The 26,463-nt window shown below is 61.0% G+C and overlaps 1 protein-coding gene across 1 annotated transcript in view; it reads left to right on the top strand.

Annotated features, from left to right (window-relative positions):
* The window catches only part of COL22A1 (collagen type XXII alpha 1 chain), a 162,382-nt gene that overhangs the window by 5,583 nt on the left and 130,336 nt on the right, over positions 1-26,463 (top strand). Inside the window, exons 3-5 of the mRNA XM_036264164.1 lie at positions 16,477-16,551; positions 21,630-21,741; positions 24,626-24,749. Coding sequence (XP_036120057.1) covers positions 16,477-16,551; positions 21,630-21,741; positions 24,626-24,749 — 311 coding nt within the window. The remainder of the gene's footprint in view (positions 1-16,476; positions 16,552-21,629; positions 21,742-24,625; positions 24,750-26,463) is intronic.

Here is a 26,463-nt window from a genome sequence, read left to right as displayed (position 1 = left end):
AAGCAAGTCCACCTTCAGACCCTCGCTGGCACCGTGCCCCCGCCCGCCTTGGCTCAGGCCGGTTCTTGATCCTGGCAGAGCGGACCCTAGACTGTGAAGAGCTTCTGCTCCCAGGGGATGGTTCTGGGAGTGGCAGGGACACTCCTGAGGGGCGGATCCCCGGAACAGGTGCCCGGTTAATGAACCAGCAGGGCTCCGGGCAGAATCAGACCTTCAGCCTCCACGCTGACCTCTGCCCCCGGAACCTGGTTTCACTACCACTGGCCTGGCTCTGAATCAGGGAGGATGAGGTAGTCATGGGCAACAGGCAGCCCTGACGCCGGGAGCAGAGCAGATCGACCTCACGCCCGACTCAAGGGCCGGAGGTCAGGGTCCAGGTCGTCCTTTCTTGCTGCGAGCCCTGTCTCAGCAGACTTGGGTGTCGGGTCCTGGCAGGGGACGGTTCTCACTGAAGAGACGAGGGAGGTGGAGGAGGGGTCCTGAGGCTCGGGGTGCAGGCGGGATGCCAGCTGACAGACGGGGTGGGGGTGGGAAGGGGGCTGGTCTGTGGGGAGCAGGAGAGACACCCCTGCTTCCTCCCCCTCCCCTCTGGCCTCCCCTTGGCCTGACCCTGCTGAAAGCCAGCCCGCGGAGGGGCCCGCCTGCAGCTAGTCTCCCAGGGCTTGGAGCAGGGCAGAGGAGGGAAGGCGTCTGAGAGACGAGGTGATGCCGCCAGCCCAGGACCGCTCTCCGCAAGTCTCGGAGCTGTGTGAGCCCTCAGATGGGGGCGGGGGGCTGGGGCCTGGCAGCCTGGATGTAGCCTGAAGCTCACATGGGCCCCGCCCCCCGCACACAGTCACTGTAGCCCAGAGTGGAGCCCGGCGGACTGTCTGGGGCATGAATGCAGGACCGGTCTGGCCTTTGGGAGCTGAGTTAGATACTCCCCCACTCCCCCAAGGAAAGGAGTCCGGCCGCTGGAGGAAAACTGGGGGGTCGTAACCAACAGAAAGGGAAACCGATGCAGGCCAGCCCGTGTCCACCACGGCGTCATGACAGAAACCCGCGTTTCGCTCTAGCCAGCCTCCTCCAAGTGCCTGGAGACGTGTGGGATTCATGCTCCGGCGTCTGCAGGGAATCCGTTTGGTAAATACAGCTGTACGCTGAGGAGGGCCCGCTCTGTTCTGGTGACAGATGGAACAGAGTCCCCTACGATTGCCTCAGTCAGGAGCAGAGCACAGCAAGGCGGAATAGCGTGCGCTCGGGTCGACTCGGGAGGTGGCATAGGAACCGGAGAACTAGCAATCCTGCCGCACGCAGGACAGACCTAAGGGCGACTCCACGGCCCAAACAGGAGCGACCCTGAACAGGGGCTTCCCGTGAGTGATCTGCAAAGTTACAGACTAACAGCACGGGTTTTGGTGTAGCCATTATTCAGTTCGCTCCAAACTACGCATTCATTCCTGTGAGAGCTGTACATTGTAGCGGTCGTTGGATCCACTCCATCCATTCATCATTCATTCATTCATTCATTCATCCATCCACCCATCCACCCATCCATCCATCCATCCACCCACCCACCCACCCACCCACCCACCCACCCATCCATCCACCCACCCACCCACCCGCCCACCCGCCCATCCGCCCATCCACCCACCAACCCATCCATCCATCCATCCATCCATCCAGTCATCAGTCTTCAACAGCTCAATCATGAATTCATTCAATTCCATCCAATCCGTCCGTTCATTCAATCAGCCACCACACCGTGAGGGGCTCCGTGCTGGGTCCCATGCCCTGTACCCGGGATGCAGTGATGGATCTGACGTTTTTGTCCTCAGGAAGCTCCTGTCTTCCTGGGCACCGGGACAGGAGCAGAGAAGAGCACTATTAACCGTAAGGGTTTCTCTGCCTAGGGCCTGTCTTCCCTCAGGCCTATCATCTTCATGAGGCCAAGTCTGTTCCTTGTGGTGCCGGGGCCTGGAGCAGAGCTGGGTGTGTAGGAGGAGCGGCCTCAATAGAGGGGGAAGGGAACCAAGGCAGTGACCTGGAGACTAATTCTGCGGGTGCTGCTGCCAAGTGCTCATAGGACGTGTGCAACGGTCTCCTCTTCCCAATGCCAAGAGCAGAGATGGGCAGCAAATCTGAAACTACCGCCAACAGTAACAGCTTTACCGCGTGCATATTTTGGTGAGCAGACAAATGGTCAGAGTGTGGAGGCTGGCGAGGGTCTAGAGGCAGGCTGGCTGGGACAGGCGGGATTGTCCTGGGGCGGGACAAACGCAGAGGCAACGGACCTCAGCGGACTCCGAGGTGACCGGGACTAAGGGTCAGCGGCTGGCTGAGTGGCAAACCGTGACGGCATTTCACCACTTCGCACCCTCTCACCCAGCCCTGTGAGGGGTGTCACCATTGACACCTGCGCACAGGAAGCCACTGCTCTGTGCCCTGCGGGCCAACACGTGGGGCCCCTGGCGGTCTGGGGGCCGATCCAGGCCGAGAGCAGCACACGCACTGAAGTTTGTAGATTTATTTTTATTTTATTATTTTATTTTTAATGTTATTTTTGTTACAGATGTTTCTCCTTTTTTACTCCATTGACACCCTCCTCCCCATCCCCCCACCCTGTCCCCGGCTTTGTTGTCCATGTCCGTTGGTTATGCGTACATGCATATAAGTTCTGTGGTTTTTCTCCTCCCTCCCCCCCCACCCCCTCTTCTATCGGTTGTCAGTCTGTACCCTACTTCCATGTTTCTGGGACTACCCTATTCCTCAGACTGTTATGTTCATTATATTTCACAATTAAGTGAGATCATGTGGTATTTGTCTTTCTCTGTTTGGCTTGTTTCACTTAGGACAATACTTTCCAAGTCCCTCCATGTCGTCTCAAAGGATAAGAGATCTTTCTTTCTTACAGCTGCATAGTACTCCATTGTGTATATGTACCACTGCTTTGTTATCCATTCGTCTACTGATGGACACTTGGGCTGTTTCCAGATCTTAGCTATTGTACATAGTGCTGCTATGAACATGGGGGTAGCAATTTGTAGATTTAGTAGGAAAAAGAGAGCAAAGCATTTCATGAATATGTTTATATTGCTTACATATTTACATGATAATTTGGGGAAATTCAAGGTTAAATACAATATATTTGTAACATTAATCTCACTGGATTCTTTGGACTTTTTTTTTTTTTTTTGGTTAATTCTCACCCGCGGATATTTTTCCAGTGATTTTTAGGCAGAGTGGAAGGAGGGAGGGGGAGGGGGGAGAAACGTGGATGTGAGAGAGACACAGCAATTGGTTGCCTCCTGCACGACCCCAAGCCAGGCCAGAATTGAACCCGCAGCCAAAGTACGTGCCCTTGGCTGGGAATTGAGCCCGAGACCCTTCAGTGCTCGGCTGACACTAACCGCTGAGCAACCCGCCAGGGCTGTTTGGCTTTTTCCGTGGCTGCTAGAAAACAACATTTCATGTGAGGCTCACCCGGGAGGCCTCCCTCCTCCTCCTCCTCCTTCTCCCTCCCCGTCTGTGAGGCTGATGCCGGCAGCGTGAACGCAGGTCCTGTTGACCCGGACCCCGTGCTTCGCGTCCGGCCCGGTGCACAGGGAGGGAGGGCGGCTCTGGGAGCCCAGCGGCGAGGGGCCAGGTGGGCAGAGGCAGGACGACAGAGGAACGGGTGCGAGGCTGGGGTTGGCAGCACCTCCTAGGTGAGGTCACGGCAGAAGCCTGTTTGTCTGAACGCTCCTGGGCCACCGTGGACCTGCTCTGTCCTTCTGCTGCCCAGGACCTCAAGATGCCTCATTCCCACGGCCCAGAGCCGCCGTGGGGGTCCAGCTGCCCGCCTGCCCCCAGGCAGTTCTCCTCGCTACCCTCCCCACAGTCCTGAGTGTCCCTGTGCGTACAGCCGTCATCGGGTCGATGCGTGCAACACCCAGTGGCTACCAGTGACCATCAGTGAGGTGACAGTGGTTGCAGTCGTCCCTACGGTGGCAGGGTGCAGATGCAGGACTTTCCCCTGAGCTGTGTGACCCCAGGTTCAGGGGGTACGATCGTGAGGGGACATCGTCACACACCCCGGTGCTGACATCACGCGGTCCCCTGACTGTGGTCCAGTCTCCCTGTCCTGTCCGCGCTGATGGGGCCCGGGGACGAATGGCCTGTCCAGGTCCCAGGGCAGCAGGTGTTCACCTCCTTCTTCAGGTCAGAGCCCACCGCTGGGGCGCGTCCTGTCTGGCTGCCTTTCTCCAGTCCCATCCCAAATCCATCACTGAACCGACCGCGCCTCCCACGGCCTGGCTCGTCCACGGCGACATGGCTGTGTGTTGAATGAGGCTCGTGTATGTGAAGAAATCTTTGTCCCTGTGTTATAAATAAACAAATAAAAACATATCTGCAAACGTATGAGCAGAGTAACAGCAGCAGCAGCCATAACCAGCCCATGTTATCAGAGATGGCCTCTCCCAGAGCCCCCCAGGGCCTGCTCTGGGCGCGGCTCACTGTCCCTCCAGCCTGGGGCTCGTCCAGGGAAGCAGCTCAGGGTCACGGCATCAGGGCCTGCCCCTCGGTGGCCTGACAAGGTTCCCAGGGGACGCAACCTCAGCCTGGCTTCCTGCAGCACGTGGGGCGGACGGGCCCAGCCCCAGAACGTCGGCTGTAATTAAGAGCTTCCTCCACCCCCGGGCTCTGTCGTGGCCACAGAACAACTTTATATAGCGTGTCGGCCGCCTCAGCGAGCCTGTGGAATGCCCGCCACCGGGGCCTCCGCCTACTTCTATTTAGAGGACACGACGGTGGTCCTCTCTCCCCTCTCCCACGGACAGGGGACGCTTCCCTGGACCCTGGCTCTTGGCTCTTAGACAATTGGGCTGAGACGTCAGCGTGGATGAGGGCCAGGAAGGGGCCTCCCCCAGGCTTCTGGGGCTCCGTCTCCTCCGTCTCTGCTGCTGCTGTGGTCACGACCAGCTACCGCACGGTCTGGGAGGGGCTCTGCTGCCGGCACGGCACTTGCCACGATGACAGGGAGAGGGACAGCGGTGCAGAATGTGCCTTCTGTGTGGGGGAGGATAATTTATGGCCCTGCAGTTCTCCCTGGGAAGCTGGGCACATGCACCCCGGTTCCGCGTTTGACTCCGTGCAGGCCTCGGCCTCAGCTCCTCCGCGTGGGGCAGCCCCTCCTCGCAGATGCCGCTGCAAGGAGACGGGCATGGGCCCGGGGCGGGCACTGCTGTTCAGTCACCCCCGGTTCCCGCTGCGGCCAGGGACAGACCACTGCGCCTTCTCACGGAGGGAGTATTGGGCTCCCTCGAAAGCGTGTTCTCTGCTTTCTTTCTGTGAAACGCGTTCAGTAAGAAACGACCTATTCGCGTCCTGGAAACCGGCGGCATCCGCCTCGCCACAGCGGTGTGTTAAGGATCTTTACATATATGACCGGGTTTATGTCAACACGTGTCCGTTGACCCACCGTGACCCCTCAACATTGTACTGGGGCCTGGGACTCATCCTGGAGACACCTGTGATCCCACTGTTAGAGTGAGGTTTCCCAGAAAGGAAGGAGGATCGATAATGGAATATGGGGGTAAGTAAGTCCCAGTAGTGATAAGTGCTTTGAAGAAGACAAAGCAGGGCCACGCGACAGTGTCTAGGCCAGGAGGTATGGGAAGGCCAAGACTTAGGGGCCCAGAGTTCCAGGTGGAGGCAACAGCGAAAGCAAAGGGCCTGGGGCAGGCGTGGACACTGCCTGCTCAGGGCACAGAGGCCGTGCTGGGGGCCGTGCTGAGGGCGAGGGGCAGCAGCTGACAGTCCTGAGGAGGTGTGACTGTCCCCATTCCAGGAGGCGGACATGAGGCTGGATTCTGTGGGTCAGCTTTCCCAGGTTCACACGCTAGAAGGAGGCGGGCCGAGGGGTCAACCACAGTCTTCCTCAGACAGAAGCACCATCCACCGCACCCCACCCCACAGTAATCTGCACCCTGGAAGACCCTGGGTTACACCCAAGGGAAGGACCCTGGGCCAGCTGCTGGCAGGTTCAGGTGGCATGTCTAGCCTGGCAATTTGTTTGGGCCCAGAGTCCCTGTGAACCTGGCTCTTGTGGTCGTCCAAGGGGCAGAGCCCTGCGGTGTCATGTCCCCATCCCCAGTGAGCACAGTGTCCTTCCTGCCCGCACTCCGGACTTTGACCTCATGGCCCTCGGCCTGGCCCAGAGACACAACAGTCAACTCAGGGCGCACACACGCCACAAACACACTACACACACCTCACACACCACACACACATAACATATAAACAAACTCACATGTCCCCATACACATGCACCCCCCCACACACATCTGAGACTGCCTGGCCTCAGGTGCCCCTCCCAGCTGGGGCCCTGGGTGGACCCCGGGCCGGGAGGGATGGGCACCATCGGCCGCGGGTTTGGAGCACCACGTGGGTGTCCGTGGCTTGGCCCTGGGGACCACGTCAGCCTCAGGGAGCAGTTTAGGCCAGGCCCCACCCTTCACCGCAAGGTCACTGGGAGTTCTTCCTGGCAAAACTTGCATGGTCGAGGTCACCCCTGGAAATTATAATTGGGGTGCTTAATTCTGATTATGTGTTGAGAAATTTTATTAGAAAAAAAAATGACTGAAACTGAGGAAACACTAAAAACCACCCATAATTTACTTTTAATTTGTTTACATCATGAAGGCTTTGCCAGCCAGGCCCTAGCCAGGGGATGACCCCGGGGAGCCCTGGGCGCGTGTCCCTGCCTGACTTCTGTCTGCATGTCTGCACCCAGGACTGTAGGACCCACGTAGCTTACAGGAGGGTCTGCCTCTCGCCTCCGCGGGGCTGGGGAGCGTGGCCCCATCTCACCCCCTGAGCGTGTGTGCCCTGGACTGGAAGGAGCAGGGACCCGTGTTTCCGAGTCCACGTGCGACTCGGCCACTTTGCTGCTGGGATCTGTCCTGCCCAGCGTTCCAGCCCGTGGGATTGGACTGTGCATTTTATATGGTGGCTCCAGCTTTGAGTGGATAAGGGGACCAACAGTCGTGGCCACCCCTAAATTGGTACTTGCAAAAAGAATGTATATACATATACAGACATCTATGCATAACTGGTGTCTCCAGAAATATGCCTCCTGTCATTAAATGCGGGGCGTTCTGCCTGTCTGAGCATCCCCCGCCTTGGCCCAGCTGAACCCGTTCCTCACTGTCAGGGGACTCGTGGGACTCGGGGGTCACATAGTCTCCAGGGCTTTCTAAGAAACGTGGCTGACCATCACGGTGCTTCCGGCCGCACACGTACTGGCAGGCTGAGGGTACAGCTGTCAGAGCGGCGTGTCCTAGGGACGCGTTTAACTGTAAAACGTGTCTGCCTTTGTCCTTCTAATTAGAGACCCTGGTTTCTCTGAGGTTGTCCCCACCCAAACACATGCGCAGACACACAGCTGCACTACAAACACAGCCACGTGTGTACGCTCAAGCACACAGGGACACAGACACATGCCCACTCAGATGCCACCTGCATGTCCGCACATGCACGCTGGTGACCCGCCCCCTTCCTTCTGCCCCTCACGGAGCCGCCGCCACGCAGACGCTGGGCACAGTGTGGCCTTGCGGCTGAGTGTCTGCACGCGGGAAGTCCCTACGCCCACTTTCTGGAAATCTGACCAGCCGGTTTGCTTACGGTTCTAACAGACACGTAGAGGGTATGATTCGTTCGTTTGTTTTGATAGAGGTTCTTTACAGTCTCACAACCAGCTCTAAGGAGTGGGTAGGGGTCTCTGTGCTCAGTGCCCTGTGGGCTGCCCTGGGGGAGCCGGGCAGGGAGAGTCTTGGCTTCCCTGGCATCCACTCCACAGGCGTTTCTCCGGCAGCTTCCTTCCCTCCGACCCCAAATCCCTCCTCCCCTCCTCCTCACTTTGTGAGAATTTGACACCAGAGTCCACACTCGGGGGTGGGGGGGCGGTGACGAGGCATCTGATTGGCACCTGGCTGGGCAGGTGACCCCAGTGCAGTCAGCATGGGCCATTATCACCAGGTAGGCGACAGGGCCTGGCCAGGGCCCTGTGAGGCACCATCTCAAAAAGATGTGTGTCGGTGGGCGGCCACGAAGGACTTTAGGGACCTCTACCGGAAGGGAAGTGAGAAAGGAGGGGGCCAGCCAGCCTGCGGTGAGGACACGCTGAAGTCTGGGCTCCAGAGCTCCTCTTCCCTTCCCTGTTAACCCCGAGTCCCTGCCATCGTGTCAGTGCTGGAGGTCAGGCGACGGGCCTGGGTTTGAAGTCACGTGTTTGCCATCGTCACCCCTTGGCTTGCTACTGGACTGACTTCTGTGCTTGGTTTCCTCGTCTGTGAAATGGGCCGGCCGCTTGCCCTGCTCCCGTGGAGACAGTGCACTGGGTGTGGGCAGTGAGGACGGCGGTGCCCAGGTCCTCGTCTGTGAAATTGGCCGGCCGCTTGCCCTGCTCCCGTGGAGACAGTGTACTGGGTGTGGGCAGTGAGGGACGGCGGTGCCCAGGTCCTCGTCTGTGAAATGGGCCGGTCGCTTGCCCTGCTCCCGTGGAGACAGTGTACTGGGTGTGGGCAGTGGGGACGGCGGTGCCCAGGTCCTCGTCTGTGAAATGGGCCGGCCGCTTGCCCTGCTCCCGTGGAGACAGTGCACTGGGTGTGGGCAGTGGGGACGGCGGTGCCCAGGTCCTCGTCTGTGAAATGGGCCGGCCGCTTGCCCTGCTCCCGTGGAGACAGTGCACTGGGTGTGGGCAGTGAGGACGGCGGTGCCCAGGTCCTCGTCTGTGAAATTGGCCGGCCGCTTGCCCTGCTCCCGTGGAGACAGTGCACTGGGTGTGGGCAGTGAGGACGGCGGTGCCCAGGTCCTCGTCTGTGAAATTGGCCGGCCGCTTGCCCTGCTCCCGTGGAGACAGTGTACTGGGTGTGGGCAGTGAGGGACGGCGGTGCCCAGGTCCTCGTCTGTGAAATGGGCCGGCCGCTTGCCCTGCTCCCGTGGAGACAGTGCACTGGGTGTGGGCAGTGGGGACGGCGGTGCCCAGGGCGAGGCGTGGGGACCAGGGAGGCTCCCGGAGGGGTGCACCTGGGGGAAGGGCGCGGGGAGGCGAGGGAAGCGGCCCACAGCTGGTTCCTGGGACCGCGGGAGCGTGAGCGGAGGAGACGTCCTTGTTTGCAGCACCCTGTGTGTTCAGTGGTTTCGGGGTCAGGCACGTAGGAGGTTCAAAGACGGCGCTGGAGACCCAGAGGAGCAGGGCGGGACGAGGCAAGGCCCGGCGGCACCCAGTTCCAGGAGACGCTCACTCCTGGGGTCCTGCAAGGTCCCAGTGGTCACCTGGGATGAGGACTAGACGGTGGGCCGGGGGCCCTGCGCCCGAGGGGACACAGCTGGGTGGAGCCCACCAGGAGGTCAAGGCAGCGAAGTGTCTGGAGCATGGGGGGGGGGGGCTGGGAGTCAGGAAATGTGGGCAGAGGGCTGGATGGGAGCCCAGCCCGGAGCAGCTCTCATGGGGAGCCCAAGGCTCGGGGAGGCTGGTAGCTGGCTCGCGGTCTGCTTGCAGCTGAAGGGTAAGCTTGACCCCGGCAGCCACCCCCGCCAGGGATGAGGCCGGTCAGGGCAGCAGGGCCCAGGCTGCAGGCAGGGGCCCACAGCCAGGGAGGGGCACAGCGCAGGGGACCCTCCCTCCTCATGCTCACCCGGGCTGCCCCCTCTGGCTGCAGATCCTCTGAGACAGAGGCAGATGGGCCAGGTGGGTGCCCTGGGGAAGAACTCTCCCACACGCCTCCCAAGGGGGTGCACCTCCCAGCCCCCCCGGCCTCAGCCCCTGCTCCAGTTACAGCCCTGCCCCTACCAGCTGCATTTGCCTGGGGAAGGAGAGAGAGGGCCCGGCGTTCCTCACTGACCTCAGGCTGTGATTGCCACCAGCCCACCGAGGCCCCGCAGGAATGCAGCCAGGGCCCCACCCAGGACCCACCTCCACGGCCCTGGGGAGAGGAGAGCAAATGAGGAGCCCGCCGGCCAGGCTCCGCCCAGGGCCAGGACCAGCGAGGGGGCTGCTGGCCTCCCGTCTGCTCGACGAGGCGTTAGGGGGCTGAGCCGACCCCTGCCCTCTCCGGGGCTCTGGCCGTCCTGTCCCTGTGGTCTGCCTTAGTCAGGGGCACTCTGATTCTGGGGACATGACCCCGAGCCTGGATACGGAGAGGTCTGGTCCCAAGCCATATGTTAATGGAGAGAATGTGGCTACGGGCTAGAAAAAAATACATAGCACCTTATCTCGTTTGTCCATCTGCCCCGAGAAGCCACTGCTGGAGGAGGCAGGAACGCCCCCGCCCCCGGGGACGTCTCTGGGCTTTTTCAGCCCGTCCTGTCTGGGCCAGAGAGTCAGCTAGGGTTAGCGTGGCCACGGGGGTGCGGCCCCTTCACCTTCCTTCCCTCCTCCTCCTGGCTGCAGAAGGCACCCCGCCAGGGGCCAGAGAAAGTCTTGTCAGCCCTCCGCGGTCTCTCTCTATTTGTTGCTCTGTAAACTGGAAATAGCCCCCACCCCCCCCCCCCCCAGGCGTTGGGAGAACCCAATGGAATCCACTGGCTGGGCTTCCGGAGGGCGGGGCCTTCGCCCTCTGCTCTGGGGCCTTTCCAGCCTGCAGCCTGCAATCCTGGGGCAGAGGGTGACACTCAGGGTAGTTCCTCGTGTCCTGCTTCTCCATCCCTCAGTGTGGCCCGACAGCACCTTCCCCACAGAACACGGGTGTCCCGTCCCGAGAGCGCCTCCCCCAACCCCCTCCCCGGGCCTGTGAGTCCCCATGCTGGTCGCTGGTTCCTGCCCCTCGTTTGTCATGTGACAGTCTCACCAGTTCTGCTTATTGAAGGGGTTCTTGGGGTCCCCGGAACACCCTTGTTCTGCAGATGGGTTGTTAACCCCACACTGGTCTTGCACCCCCACCCCCGCACCCCGCTATCCACACAGCAGCCTGCTGGAAGGCCAAGCTTGGAGGCCGGGAGTCAGACAAACGGGGCTTGGATGCTGGGTCCCAGCACGTGGGTGCTGTTACCGGGGACGAGTCACCAATCCTGCAGTCGGCGCTCTCTCCTGAGGTCCCTGCTCGGAGTTGGAGGGCACAGAATGTGATGTGCTCGCTGCCAGAGGTGCAAGGTGCCACCCCCACGGAAATCTCTGGAGGCATCTTCCACATGGCTGAGCCCTTGGAATCATGAGCTGGTTGTTTCCAAGATAAACCAGTGACGCTCAGTCCACACCCCTGCTTGGAACCCCAGCTTTGAAACAGTCCTTAGCATCTTTCTACCTTCTGGGTGAGCCTAGTTGTGAACGTCACGCGGAGGGAGACGTTTGTACAGGAAAGGACCATGCGGGCGCGTTGGGAGGAGGCGTGTTCTCCTGGCCCTCGTTGCTAAAGGTGCGTGGACGGGCGCTCAGACCCACCTCTGAAACCAAAGGTGGGGAGAGTCTGGTCTGACAGCCGCTGGCACTGCCGCCCCACTCGGGGCACCAGGATCCCCACACCCGTGTCTAATCCGGGGTGTGCGCTGCCTTGTCTACGTGTGCTCCCCGCTGCCCGAAACGCTCCTTCCGGAGGCCCCCAGACCCCTCTCTGCCCTCTCCTCCCGTCTCCCCAGCCTCCCACCTTGGCACTTCCTGTCCGTCTCCAGAACATTCTAACACTGGTGGCCCCTCTCTCTCTGTCTCTGATCAATCTCATCTGCTCTCAGGACCTTAAACCCCGTGCGCTGGCAACTCTCCAACCAAAGGCAGGAGCCCTTCCTAGAGGAGGTCCTCACAGTCTCTGGTGACACCTACTGGCCCGTGGGCCCGTCCCCTGGAGGAACTTCTGGGCCCAGGCTTAGCTGGGAGCGGGAGGAGCTTGGGGCTGGGCTGAGACACTCAGTGGCTGTGGTGAGAGAGAAGGGCCCTGTTCTGGGCTCAGTGCCAGTGGCGGGCAGGCTGTGTTTGCAGTCTGCCCACCCTGGGAGGCCCCGGCTGCAGGTAGGTGGGCACCGGACTCGAGGGCACTGAATGCTGCCGGCTCAGGGAGCAGCCCCTTCTCCGAGCCAGGGCCGCTCAGAGGCAGCAGGGCCCTGCAGGAGGCGCCAGCAGGCTGGCTATCCCAGCAGGCCTTGCAGACAGGCAGCCTCGCCGACGGGCAGGGGTGGAGAGCCTGGCAGACACGCTGGCTGACGGGTCATTCACTGGTGCGTGGCCTCCAGCACCTTCCTGCCGTCTCTGTGCCTTTCTCTCCGCTTCTGTAGCCGCAGCACCTGCCCGCGAGGCTGTAGCCAGGACCCCAGTGGGTGTGCGAATGTGTCCATGGCGCAGAGCCGGCCCTCCGCAGGTCTGCCTGCTGGTCACAGTGACTCCGTCCCCCGCAGGGCAGGCGAGTGCCCGGACTGGCGGCACTCGTCCCCAGGAGCCCTAGGACCGTAACGTTATTCATGCCGTCCCCGGGGCCCGGCCAGCGCCGTGTCTGCTGCCTCTGCACAGCGGGAATGTGGGGACCATTTCCTGGCTGGCCTTGGAGCCGCGCGGAGCTGTGCCCCGCACCTGCTGCTGGCTGATTCATCTCTTCCCTCCTCCGCCGCTTCCCCGCCCACTTGGACTGCCATCATCTCGCCTGTGCTGGGAGGTGATGGATGGGCCAGCACTGGTTCCTCTCCCTGCTCCCCAAGCCCAGGCTCCGCTCCCTGCCTCCCCAGCCCTGCCCCTCTCCTGGACTAGGGCCTCTGTCTACCCCCAGTTCTAGAGGCAGGTAGACCTGTGCTTAAATTCAGACACTCCAATCTCATGAGTTGCTCAGCCTCAGTTTTTACATCTGTGTAATGGGAACAAAGGGACCTCCTAGAACGGTCGTTGTGAATAATGTCCCCAGCTGGGTGACGGCATGCAGTAGGGGTGCAATAGTTGCCGGCACCCTCTTTTCCCAGCTGGCGACGCCCTCGGCTGAGAGCCAGGGCCCGGCCAGCTGTGTGCTCCCAGGCGGTGGTGGGTGTGTCAGCGCAAAGCGGAAGGACACCGGACACCACCCTGCAAGCCCTCCTCCCTGAACTCGCAGATGCGCCCCCTTTGCCACCGGAGGACGAGCTGAAGAGTGTCCTGAGAAACTGTCCTGGTGCGTCCCCTTGGGGCGGCAGACCTGGCCCGCCGGAGCCGGCCTCCTTTGAGGGCTGCCGGTGAAGCAGAGCCCGTGCGGGGGGAGGGGAGCCCCCTTTCTCCCCAGAAGTCTAGGGTGCTCTCCTTATCCCGAGACCAAGGGAGAATGAATGTCCGTGGGTGGCAACAGATGAAGCGACCGGCGTGTCCTTTCTGGTGCCCACATTTTCAAGGAGGAAACTCAGCTGACTCCCCGGTAGAGAACCGCACACACAAGGTTTCGATTCCTCAGAATGTACCCCCGTCCTTAGTTCCAGGAGAATAACAGGCCTGTTCTCACCACCCTCGTTAATCATCCTCAGGCAACAGATCCTTTAGCCTGGCTCATCGGTGCAGCTCGGAAGATGCCTGTGAGTGTGCAACACACTCAGCCACGAATGAAGAACACCCGACAGCAGTGGCTTAGACAATCGAGTTAGCTTTTTCCTGTGCTTTTCACCTAGGCCAGGGATTTGGAGACCTCTCCTCGGTTCTCCTAGACAGCCCCCCCCCCCATGTTACATCCTACATTCAAAGGAGGAAGAAGGGGAAATAATTTGGCTAAACCATCTACCTGTCTGTCCCTTTGTACCAGGAAAAGCCAAAGATTTTTAAGCAAACTCCTGTGATTTGTTTCCTTGTCCAGAACTGGGTCACATGTTCGTCCCTAGCTGCAAGGGAGGCTGGAAAGATGGGGACCAGAGTAACCATCCATGGCTTAGACCAACCCGCTGTAGCTTTGCTCCTTGGGCTGAGCACTCTGCCATTCTGAACAGAAGTGACGTTCTTTTAGCCAGGAAGATGCTGGGAAGCAGGGCCAGGCTCTCGGGGTGCCTGCCCCCCCCCCCAGCAGGGGCCCAGGGGCTGGCGAGCTCTCCTCACTGGCTCACCGACGTCGTGACGAAGCCCATGCCTGGAAGGTGGTCCAGGCCATTGTTCGGCGTTGACTTCTCAGCTCAGGTGTCACTGGTCATTTCCGTTCTGCATGAACTCAAGACCTGTCCGCACCTGGAGGGCAGTGTAGATAGAGCTGACTGAGCACCAGCCAATCTGCAGACTCCCACCTGCTGGGGAGACAAGCAGGTGCACCGGTGCCTTCAACATGGCACCACCAGCTCTGGGACATGGGGGGGGGGCTCCTCACCCAGAGCGGGGACTGGGAGCAGGGCCCTGGTGGGGGCGCAAGGCTAGGAAGGCTCTCGGAGGTCGAGAGGGAGGAGCTGTGAAGCCAGGGATGCGAGGTGTCCTGGAACGTCTAGGTTTTCTCGCGTTCGCAGGTTCTGAGTCCGCACCACAGTCAGCCCACGAGTGCCCTGAAGGCCTGTGACTTATCTGTTGTCCCTGTTGTGTGTCCTCAGAACCACCTCAGAGCCTGGAGCTTATCGGAGCTCTATAAATATTTGGGTCTGAATACATGTGCTCCAGCAGAAATAAATAGATCATTATCCAAGACACGGAAATATCTTGGCCAAAGGGGTAGTTACGGGCTCCGAGGGACTTCGGGTGCTAACTCTCCCTCCCTGCCAAGCAGGTGAACCCCGGGTCCCCCCTCCCCATCCCTGGGGAGCTGGCTGGAGGGGGTATTTTGGGAGCCATTTGTCCTGACTTAAGGAAGTCGGCTAAAAATCGCCCCTTAAGCTTCTACGAGGCTAGTGTTAACCCAAAAGGGGTTTGGCAGCTGGTGTGGGGAGTCCGGTTCCCGAAAGCAGTGCAGGCAAGTTCTAACACCTTTGGAAAGGGTCTCAATCTTTTCTGTGTTCAGGGTCTTCAGACTGTCCTTGCCCGTTAGGGTTCGGGTATCGGGCCCTCCCTGGGGACAGTTGCAGAGACCAGACTGGGTGGCGTTGCCTGCCCTGCGCTCCAGCTGCAGCCTCCAGGGGTTCGCTCCTCCCCAAGGCTAGGACCTGTGAGTCAACTCATTTCAGATGACGCACTGTCCCCAGCCAGTCACTCTGGCCCGCCGCCAAAGTTAAAGCAATGGCCTGTCACCCCGCAGCTGCTGCTGTCCTGGGCGGGGCTGTCTAAATATTGCGCGGTGCCGGAGCCCTCGCTCGCATTTGGTCCTAGACAGACAGCGCCGTGCTGGTTCCCAAATAACCTCTTCCATGGGGCTTGTCAGACCTCCCGGTGCCTTTTAGGATAAACATTTAAAATAGCTCCTCCTAAATCAGGACCGAGCCCAGGCATTCCCCTCGCTGCTGACTGGCAGGGGGGCCCCAAACCTGCCCTGCACTGGGACGTTTACGCGAAGAGGCCATGGTGCGAGGAGCCGACAGGGTGGCGGATGTGCCTATGACATGTGGTTCTAGGGACAATGTGTGCCACCAAGTTGCTTCATGGGCGGAGTCCACACTAGCTGCCAGGTGTCAAGGGGGCGTGGTCTAGCCCCACCCTCCAAGCAGCCCTGGGGCAAGCCTGTGTCACAGACGCTCACTAGAGAGTAGGGGACCTGGGCCTTTCAAGTTCAAAGTCAGTGCTCTGTCTGGGATTTTGGGGGCAACTACGAGTATGTTTTCCTTCCAGTTTTTTCCCTTTACGTGAGGAATCATGAGGAAGTTTAGGCACTTATGTACTATCCTAGAATGAAGTATTTTTTACTGAAAGACTTACCCTGTTGCCTTCGTATGACTGGGCGGTCTGCCTCCTTCTGGGATTGTACCTGAAGCTCCGCAGGGTGGCATGAGACCCTTTCTGGCTGGCCCCTGGCACCTAGGGCCCGTTCCATGGACATGCCACTGGCCTGGATGTTCACCTGTAAGTTTATGTCTTTACTGGTGTGGTTTCCTCAGCCAGTGTCTCTGTCTGGCTGCGTCTATGCCCCTTCCAGAGGCTCCTCCAGCGTCACCTTCCCGGGAGCCGTCCTGACCTCCACATGCTGGGCTGGGTGTGGTTCTGAGCCCTGAGTCCCCCAGCAACTGTGCCTTTAAAAAAGTTTTTATTGGTTTTAAAGAGAGAGGAAGAGTGAGGGTAGAGAGAGACATCGGTGTGAGAGAGATACATTGATCGGTTGCCTCCCGTTGAACCAGAAACCTGGGCATGTGCCCTGACCAGGAATCGAACCGACCAGTGACCTTTCGGTACATGGGACAACACTCAACCGACTGGGCCACACTGGCCGGTGTGCAACCGTGCTCTTTTCTTATCACACTGGGATCATGAGGTTTGGTGTCTGGCTCCCTCTCGCGCGGACACTCTGAGCTCCGCCTGGGTAGGGACAAGGCCCTGTCCGAATCTGCATCGGCTCCTGGGCCTCCTGCAGGCTGGAGGTGGGTGGGGGTAGGGCGGAGGGAACCGTGTGAGGGCAGGTCCCACAGAGTAACTGTGGGTCACATTTGCATTTGCTCATGCCTCTCTGTTTGCTCCTGTTCGCTCAGACGTGCTCTGCCCCAGCGTCCGCGTGGAAGGGGATCGCTTTAAGCACACCAACGGCGGGACCAAGGAGATCACAGGTAAGAGAGACGCAGCCCACGCTCGCCTTGCTGCACCCGAGCGTGGCCCTGGTCCGACCAGGGTGGCCTCGCCGTCCTGTCCCGTGCCTGCCTTAACCTCAGACCCGGCAGGTGGCCTGCACTGCGCGGGTGGCAGCCCCCCGACCGACCGCCGGCCGCCAGGACAGGCTCGCCTTCGCCGGGGCGCTGGTGACCCTCCCTCAGGAGGCAGTGAGCTCGGTCTGTCTGCATCAGCACGAATGAGTGGGCGCAGAGCCGGTGAGTGAGTAAGATGATAGGCAGGGCGAGCCGAGAACGGAGGAGCGCGTGGGGCTGAGTCAGCTGTAAATATAGGAGCGACTCCGCGTGCGAGGACAAAGGGTCACGTGCCCGAAGCCGCTCCTCCAGGCCGTCTCTACGGGTCCCATGGGGGACAGGCGGGCATGGCTCAGGTGGCCTCCCTGGCATTCTGCAAAGCACTTTAGGTGCCTGAGCTCAGAAACAGCAGCCCTGTTCTCCTCACCAGTGCCCACTGGGCCAGGTGCCCCTCTCCGTCCCACCATGTCTGGGGGCCAGCTCTAGCCCGTGTGCAGCGCTGAGGGTCAGCCTGCCCTCCGAGGCCGTGGGCCGTGGGATCAGGACCAAGGCCTTTGCAGACGCCGCCAGTCCCCTGCCCCATCCGAGACCTGCGTGCTCAGGGCTGCTACTGAGGACATGGATGTAGCAGATGTTCGTGCCGAGGGCTGTTTCTAGAATGGGGGCTATTGAAGTAGAGACCACGCGCTCCACCGGCCCTAGGGGGGCTCTTCTGAGGTCCACTGGGAGCCCACTTCCCAGTACCCCAGTTGAATCCAGATGCAGTCACCCTTGGGCCAGAAGCTGAGGAACACACTCTTATAGCGGCTTCCTTCCCTGCCCCCACTGCCCTGTCATCACCCCCAAACCAGAGCACTCTGGAGGGACCAGTGAGATGCCGCTGCTCCTGTCTCCTTCTCTGGGGCCTGGTCTGTGGCCGGTGCCCAGCGAGTCTCCCCCACTGTCAGGCTCCTCTGTCCAGCTCCGGAATGACTCAGCCTGGTCACTCTGTTAACTCAATTACCTTCAGGTGAATGTGTTTACGGCTGAGTCACTCTGCCCAGCTGGGCACAGCCATCCTCCTTGGCTGTTTGGTGATCGATCCTCGGCCGGCTCTGGCTCTGGGAAATCTCCTGCTCATGAACCCGGAGCAGGGATGTGTCTGCCCGGCTTCGCCCCGGGAAGCTTCCAGGGAGGTAGCTCTCGAAATCAAATTCTCACCTCGCTGCTGTATCGGCACTCGGCTTCCTGAGCGCTGGGTCCTTCATAGCGTCAGCCTCCTAAATAATTCACGACCCGGCCTGGACGTCCACAGGGGGGAATGGCGGCCACCACAGTGCCGCCAGCGGCAGTGATTGTGACAGTGACTTCCCGTGTGCCGAGGGCTTGCGTGTGCTTCTCACTTAACCCTCAGCACACGGGCCACATGCTATGTGCTGACACTTGGGGAAACGGGGGTGGCAGAGTCAGGGCTCACCTCGGACCACGGAAGGCAGGACACACGAGTGAGGACATGAACCCCCCTCCGCGTCTGCGTCAGGATGAGTGAACGGACGCCCTGCCGCTCTGCAGACGGAAGAGCCCAGACGTTTTTCTACATGCGAATAACTAATTCTTGCTGGGAATATTCAGAGTGTGTGCGTGCGTGTGTGCGTGCGTGTGCATGTGTGAGTATGTGTGTGCGTGTGCATGCATATGTGTGAGAGCATGTACACGTGTGCATGCACGTGAGAGTGTGTGCATGTGAGAAAGTGTACATGTGTGCATGTGTGAGCGCACGCGCGCGTGTGTGTGAATGTGTGTGCATGTGCATGCATGTGTGTGAGAGCATGTATGTGTGTGTGCGTGTGTGAGAGTGAATGTGCATATGCAGAACCGGGAACAAACTCTTTAGTCCCTGGCATATGAGGAGGCTCCCACTGAAGTCTGTTTGGTGACTGGATGGAAATGGGACCCTGTACTCCACTGCGTGGGCTCCGAGGCTCCTAGGAATACATCACAGGGCCGGGTGGGCATCCATGAGCATGCTGGGCACACAACTTGTTGGTGCAGCTCCGAGAGCACAGAGGGCCCGTGGCATCCATCACCGCCTCTAATTATCACCAGCCCTGAAGAAACCTCCGACAGGACTCCTCCTGCTGAAATTGGAGTTATGGACAGATGGAACCTCAGGCTTTCCAGTTGCAGTGCAATGGGGTAATCAGAGGAGAAAATGCAGTTCTCCGAAACCTCCCCTCCAGGCGTTTGTTTCCTTGAGTGCCTCTGGTAGGTCAGGGCACGTCTGGCCCGAGACAGCAGGGGGTTGGAGACAGGACACTCGGGCCGAGATCTCACCCTGCTGCTCACCAGCCAGGGCCGGGCTCTATCCCTGACATCTCGGAGGCTCGCTTCCTCCACTCAGTGACTGTGGATCTGATCTGACGACTCTGAAGACCCCCTTGGCTCTCACAACCAGCTTGCACATCCCAGCAGCTAGAGACTTCGATGGCTTTCCTGGGAGTTAGCTGTTGGCATCTCAAAGATGTGCTCGGGACAGAGCAGGTCTGAGTGTGGCCACAGGCTCCCTGGAGGCCCCCCCCACCTGGGCTTCCACATCCAGGCAACCAGTAGCCCTAATGGTTGGCAGTCCAGTGGCTTCTTCCTCCCCCCTCCCAGCCCCACCGTACCCAGCCACGTCCTCCTGGTCTGGGACCCTCCCTGCCCACTGCCACAATTGCCTTTGAAAGCCCTTCCATGGCGCCCCATTGCCTACAGAAATAAACTCAAAGTCTCCCACGTGGCTGGCAGAACCCAGCTTGACCTCATTCTTAGCCAGTAACCCCCTCGCTGTGTCCCTCCTGACATCCCGAAATAGACAGGATTCCCAGAAAGAACCTGACTGACTTGGGTCCAGTGACCTCTGCATACCCAGCCACCTTGTAAGGCCGTTTGGCCTTCTCTGTCTGCCCAGATTTTATATGTTCTTCAAATTCAGGCCAAACCTTGCCTCCTCCAGGAAGCCCTCCCTGATTGCCCCTCAGATTGACAAGGAAAATATTTCCTGTGCTCCTGCACAAGCCCAGCCATTCCTCCATTCCTCCTCTGTATCATGAACTAACCCTGCTCATGCGTGTGTCTCTCCCATAAGACACTAAACTCTGTGGGGCTGGGATTGTGTCCTGCTCATGATTGGAGTGAGCCAATGGGGCCTCAACCAGGTAGGAGGCCCCTCAGGGTCTGATGAATTCCCTCCCCCTCTCCTTGGCTCTTTCCACAAGCGGTGCCACCAACAAGAACAACTACAAAAGCTCCTGGCTTTCTATGGATGGAAAGTAGAGTCAGGCCCCATCCCTCACACCGCCCAGTGGGGGGCAGTCCCTGGACAGATGAGCTGGTTCACCTCGGCAGACCCCGAGCCCCGCAGTGGCCGTCATGCCCCGGGAGGCGGGCACAGCTTCGCCAGCGCAGACCTGGAAGGACGAGGGGGGGGGCAGGTGCAGCGGGGGGACTGGTCTTGCCCTCTCCCTGATGCCAGGGCACCCACGGACTTGGACCTCGGGGAGCTGCCCCTCGAAAAGCGTGTGTCCTGCAGTCGCCTCTCTGTCTCTCGGTGCCTTGCGTCCAAGTCCGTCTACCTCGGGGACACTTTTCACTCTCCTTCCCGGTCCTTGTCTTCTTCAGGCATCGATTGTTCTGTGGGTGCCCATCGCGCCACCCAGTTAATTACTGTGCAGTTTGTCACGTTCCAGTCTTTTTCATTCACTGAACCCAGAGAGCAGAGCCTGTGTTGGTTTTTATGAAACTCTCTTGTTTCCGATTCTCCCACGTAGAACTGCTAGAGGGGAACAGCGTGAGGTGGCGATTTCTAGGGACGGTGGAGGAAGCTGTGAATCGGAGCAGGCTTTCTGCTGTTCTGGCCCCTGCGGGCACAGGGCGGCACTGGGCACGTGCCCACCGGACGGATGAGAGCCAGCACTCAGCGGAGCCGCGGGCTGGACCTGGTGCGCGGCCTCGGCCGCCTGTGAAGGGCCCTTACCCTTACCGCGATGAGAAAGGGAGTTTGAGGGGCGGAGGGGCGCACCAGCGTCCTGGAGCTGCAGAGTCGAAGGGCAGGGACAGGATGAGGCCCAGGTGGGTCTGAGTGACAGGCTCTCTCTCTGGCTCCTGAATCAAACTGCCAGCGTCTCTGGAGCCCACCGCTAGCCTCCAACTCTCCGCTTCCAGGCGGTGACCGCGGGGTGGGGGAGCGTGTCCCAGGCCGCCGGCAGGCGAGGCAGACTTCTACCAGGTGGGAGGGCCGCAGGGACCTCCGCGTCCTTGAGGCAGCAAGCCTGCTAGCTTCCCTGTCCCTGCTCGTGGACGAGGAAGGCCCGAGTGACCGTGCCGCAGGCCCGCACGGACAGTTTCCGACCCCGGACAGCCTGGCCTCACACCTGCCTTTCTCTGGGACAGAACCGAGCCCTAGGCAGCCTCTGTGCCCTGCCCATACCATGCCACCCTGGAACTGTGGGCCTCCGGGGCTCCTCGGCCAGTCGCCGCCTCCCAGCCCCCGGGACGCTTCCAGGCGCAGGGCGCAGTGCGCTCGGGCTCTTTCCATTGGGCTGCAGGGGCCGGTCAGTTCCGCCAGCTGGTCCTCTGGTCAGCTGGTCCTCTGGGAGGTGCTGAGCCCAGGGCTGCAGAGCACCTTCTGCCGCCTGTCCCCAGGTGATGCTAAAGAGCCACTCAAGTGAATGAATGTGCCCCGTGGGCTTCCTGTGCCCAGGCACAGCGTCCAGCCAGGACGCCTTCCACGCCAGGCTCAACTGGTCCAGGATGGGGCAGCCCAGCATGAGCAGTCTCTGCCTCGTTTCCTGGGACAGGAGTGGGAGCTGGGCCCCTCCTTCCTCACCGCTGTTCGCCTGGGAGCATCGCCCCTGCTGAAGCCCCCGCCGCTCCCCCGGCCGGGGGCAGGTGGGCAGGTGGGCCGGCTGCCTTTGCAGAGAGCAGGTGGGCTGTTCCTTTGTGCTCCTCCCTCCAAACTCACCCCAGCTCTTGTCTTTGCACAGGTTTCGACCTGATGGACCTGTTCAATGTGGAGGACATCTTGGGGAAACGGGAGAATGGGGTACAGAGCTCCTACGTCCGGATGGGGTCCTCCCCTGTGGTGCAGAGGACCGAGTGAGTGGTCCCCCCCTTATTCCCTGGGGTGCAGAGGACCGAGTGAGTGGTCCCCCCCTTATTCCCTGGGGTGCAGAGGACCGAGGGAGTGGTCCCCCCTCTTCCCCTGGGTTGCAGAGGACTGAGAGACCCAGTGAGTGGTCGCCTCTCCTTCAGGGGACACCCTGAGTGCCCAGCAGGGTTCACACCTTCTCAGAGCCTAGGGAGGCCACCCAGAGGCGAGGCAACAGCACTGACCTGGGAAGCCAACCCGCTCCTCAGCGCTCTGTCACCTTGCCCCGCGGGCTCCCTGGTCCTCCGCACAGCTCCCCGCACAGGCGGCCGGTCACTCACCCAGGCCCGTGCCTCCTTCAGCTCAGGGACAGCACCCAGGCGGCCGGTCACTCACCCAGGCCCGTGCCTCCTTCAGCTCAGGGACAGCACCCAGGCGGCCGGTCACTCACCCAGGCCCATGCCCTCCGTCAGCTCAGGGACAGCACACAGGCGGCCGGTCACTCACCCAGGCCCGTGCCTCCTTCAGCTCAGGGACAGCACCCAGGCGGCCGGTCACTCACCCAGGCCGTGCCTCCTTCAGCTCAGGGACAGCACCCAGGCGGCCGGTCACTCACCCAGGCCCATGCCCTCCGTCAGCTCAGGGACAGCACACAGGCGGCCGGTCACTCACCCAGGCCCACGCCCTCCTTCAGCTCAGGGACAGCACCCAGACGGCCGGTCACTCACCCAGGCCCGTGCCCTCCTTCAGCTCAGGGACAGCACACAGGCGGCCGGTCACTCACCCAGGCCGGTGCCTCCTTCAGCTCAGGGACAGCACCCAGACGGCCGGTCACTCACCCAGGCCCGCGCCCTCCTTCAGCTCAGGGACAGCACACAGGCGGCTGAGGGCGCACGGTGGGGCTGCCAGGGCCAGAGCACCCCAGTTCCCTCAGGTGCTTCAGCCATGAAGACCCCGTTTCAGTGTTTCCTGGGTGCCTGGCCCTGCACGAGCCATGGGGTGCCCCTGTGCTAGGGCTGGTCATGCTGTCCCCTGAGTGTCCTCTGCCGTGCTGCTGCGAGGGGGATAAAAAGACGTGTCCCGGCTCGGTCCAGGCCAGGAGGGTGCCGCTGTTCTCGCCTGCTCACCCCAGGCACACAGGCCTTCAGAAAACACGCGTGACTTTCACGCTGAGCCCTCCATCCCGTAGCCCTGCCGCAGCTGCCAAGGCCCAAGTGGGCGGGAGGCTGACAGGGGTGAGCGCCTGCAACAGTCCGAGTTACTGCGTAACGGCTCCTGGGTTCCGTGCGAGCAGCCGTGCCCGACTCTGGCTCCCCCCTGTGTTTAGGCTGAAGGGCTGGAAAGCCTGTGTGTGAGTGGGCCCCCTCCCACCTGTTTGTCCCCCAGCCCGTCCCCCAGCCTGTCCCCCAGCCTGTCCCCAGCTTGCCCTCGTCTGGCGCCTTTCTCTCTGTCCCGGAGCCCGGCAGGCTCCCACCTCGCACCTCATTCGCGGGCTCCCCCGGGACACAGCTCGTCCTGGGAGGACAGCCCGGCTGTCATGCTGTCGAGGCGCCGTCCCTGGACTCCCAGACGGGGGCCGGCCTCCCCATCTTCCTTCCTCACGACGTGCACTCCCCACGAAGCAGGCAGAGGGCCCCTCACTGAGCAATGGGGCAACTAGTTGTCTAGAGACTGCCCCCCCCAAGCTCCAGGAGGGAGCGGGGTCTGTCTCGAGCCCGCGTCAGGCCCGGCTGTGCCGAGGAGGGACTGCTCGCTCTCTGCTGAACGGGCGAACACCTCCGCGCATCTGCATACGCACATGCATGTATGTCACGAAAGTGTGTGTAGAAAAAACAATAGCGTAGTTGGACTCGTGCGTGAACTAAGGAGCAGAGCGCGTAGCGAAGTCTGTCTGCGGCCTGAAGCCGGTGTCTTTCGGGCGGGAGCCGGCGTCCTAGGGCAGTGACCGTGGCGTCCCTGAACCCTGAGGAGGTCCACGCACTGCGGGATGGGCGCTGCTCCTCATGCCGGGTGTGGTCCTGGGTGAAATTTCAGCTCAGACAATGCCTTTGAACACCGGGGCCAGCTCCCAGCTGAGATCTGTGAGCGGAGAGTCAGGGAGCAGCAGACTGCCAGATGAAGGGTCCCTGAGGGTCTGCGAGTCTGAGAACCAGGAACCCAGCCGCCCCCTCATTTCCCTTCCTGGCTCCCTGGCCAGACGGCTGATGGGGAGCCAATGCTGCAGGGTTCCCAGGCAGCTCCCTCCCCCAGGTCTGCAGCTGAAGGAGAGGGGCTTTCTGGGGCCAGGCCCCGCTCCCGGGGTGAGCCTCTGGCTGCCACTACCAGCGGGCCGCACGGAGTCCACCCTCCGAGCCCGGCTCCCCCAGCCAGAGATCAGACTGCCTTCTTCGTACTGTCTGGCGAGAGACTATTTCCTTCCGGATTTGGAGGGGACTGCAGGGAGCTGGGGAATGCCCCCGATGGGGGCTGGCTCCATGCTCACTGGCACCTCAGGCTCTGTGGAGATGGGAGGATGTCCTGGTGCAGGGGCGGGGACCAGGCAGGACAGGGCCTGGCAGGGGGGCCTTGCTGTCCAGGAACAGACAGGGCGAGGCGAGGGCGGCCACCCAGCTGCCTTTGGCCCCAGGGGGTGGCGGTGTGGCCTTTATCATGGCTCTTGTCAGGGGCAGTGCTGCTGGGACTGAGGGGCTGGCGGGGGGCTGAGGCCCATGGAGGGGCCACAGGAGGGGCCCCCGAGGGTCATCTTGAGGCCCTGATGGACAGACGGGCAGTGCAGGCATGCACAGAGGTGGACACGCTCAGGGGCACAGTTGGCAGGACTCGGGGACCCGAGCAGCCGCAGCTCTCGTTGCTGAGCCTGGTCACACCCATCTGTCTGTGTGTCTCCCTCAGGGATGTGTTCCCCCAAGGCCTGCCCGACGAGTACGCCTTTGTCACAACCTTCCGCTTCCGGAAGAGCTCTCGGAAAGAAGACTGGTACACGTGGCAGGTCATCGACCAGTACGGCATCCCACAGGTACGAGCTGCACCGGGTCGCAGTGGCCCTCAGCTCCCCGTGCCCTCGGGCTCGCCTCCCCCGCCCGACTCCTCCAGCGGCCTGGGTGCTGGGCTGGGAGATCCAGCGGCGGTGCTTGGAGGCCAGGGAACCTGGGGGGCTGCCACACCGCAGAGGACCGTCACCCCCGGGAGGGTCAAGTGCTGGTGCTCCGGTGGGGACGAAGGCCTGTTGCCTAACCAGGCGCGTGGCAGCCCGCTCTGCCGGCCAATGGCCCCTCTCTGTCAGCTGCACGGGTGGGGTTCACGCAGGATTGGAGAAGGCGGCTCGGGGCCAGCCCGACCTGGGTTCCAATATCGCGTCCGCTCCTGTCTGGGCGTGGGCCCTGACACAGGTCCTGTGGCTGTTCTTGGCTGGGGACGGGAGCACAGACCCCACCGTGAATGGCTGGTGGAGCATGTAGAACAGAGGCTGATGCTCATCAGTTTTGTCACAGGCCGTGCCCTTCTGCTGGTCTGTGGTCCAGCCTAAGGGCTGCGTCCAGTCTTTGCTCATCACTGTGTGTTTCGGCTGTCGGTCCCCAAGGCGGGGCAGCCCAGGAGCAGCATGTGGCCGAGGGAAGAGAGACCTGTCTCAGCATCCGAGCCCGGAGCCCTGGACGCTGGCTTGAGGGGCGAGCAACCCTGCTTTGGTGCTGTGCCCAGGGCCTGTCTGCAGCGTCTGCAGGCCAACTGTATCTTTGGGGTTTAACCCTTTTTTTTTTTTCATGAAAAATGAAACATGTGAAGACATGACTCACCCCAGCTTGGGGATGCTGTCTATACTTTCATCCGGGATTTCAGTAAAAGAGAAGCATGTGCTCAGGCTCCTCAGAGCTGGACCCTGACATGACCACACTGCTCAGCCACACATGCTTGGCCACACATGCTTGGCCACACATGCTTGGCCACACTACTCAGCCACACATGCTTGGCCACATGTGCTCGGCCACACTACTCAGCCACACATGCTTGGCCACACTACTCAGCCACACTGCTCAGCCACACATACTTGGCCACACTGCTCAGCCACACTGCTCAGCCACACATGCTTGGCCACACTACTCAGCCACACTGCTCAGCAACACATACTTGGCCACACTGCTCAGCCACACTGCTCAGCCACACTGCTCGACCACATGTTCTCGGCCACACTGCTCAGCCACACTGCTTAGCTACACATGCTCGGCCACACTGCTTGGCCACACTGCTCAGCCATACTGCTCGGCCACATGTTCTTGACCACACTGCTCGACCACACGTTCTCAGCCACATGTTCTCGGCCACACTGTTCAGCCACACATGCATATACTTGGTAGGAGCCAGGGCTGGGCCTTAACTCACTCAGTCCTCAGCACAGCCCTGTGAGTGCAGCTGCTGCCACCATGTCACAAAGGTGGGACCTGGACCACAGTGAGGTCAGGCCCGAGCCTACGTGTTTCTAGGTAGTAAGAAGAGAGGGGGGGGGTGTGGACCCAGGCAGTCGGGCTCCAGCTGTGCATTTCCCCACCATGTCCTGCGGGCTCCTGTGTCTCAGTCCTGATGAATGGTGTTTGTGTCGCAGCCCTGGTAGGACTGAGAGGCATGGAACAGACAGTGTCAGGGTGCCCGGGAGTGACCTGAATCTCAGTGTGGGAGGCTGCGCGAGACGAGACTCTTCCCCAGCGGCCTTTGCTGGAGAGCAGCCGCTCCCGGCG

Source organism: Molossus molossus, unplaced genomic scaffold, assembly GCF_014108415.1.
Source record: "Molossus molossus isolate mMolMol1 unplaced genomic scaffold, mMolMol1.p scaffold_m16_p_16, whole genome shotgun sequence".
In the NCBI taxonomy this organism is placed as follows: Eukaryota; Metazoa; Chordata; class Mammalia; order Chiroptera; family Molossidae; genus Molossus; species Molossus molossus.
This window is presented reverse-complemented; position numbering and strand designations above follow the sequence as displayed.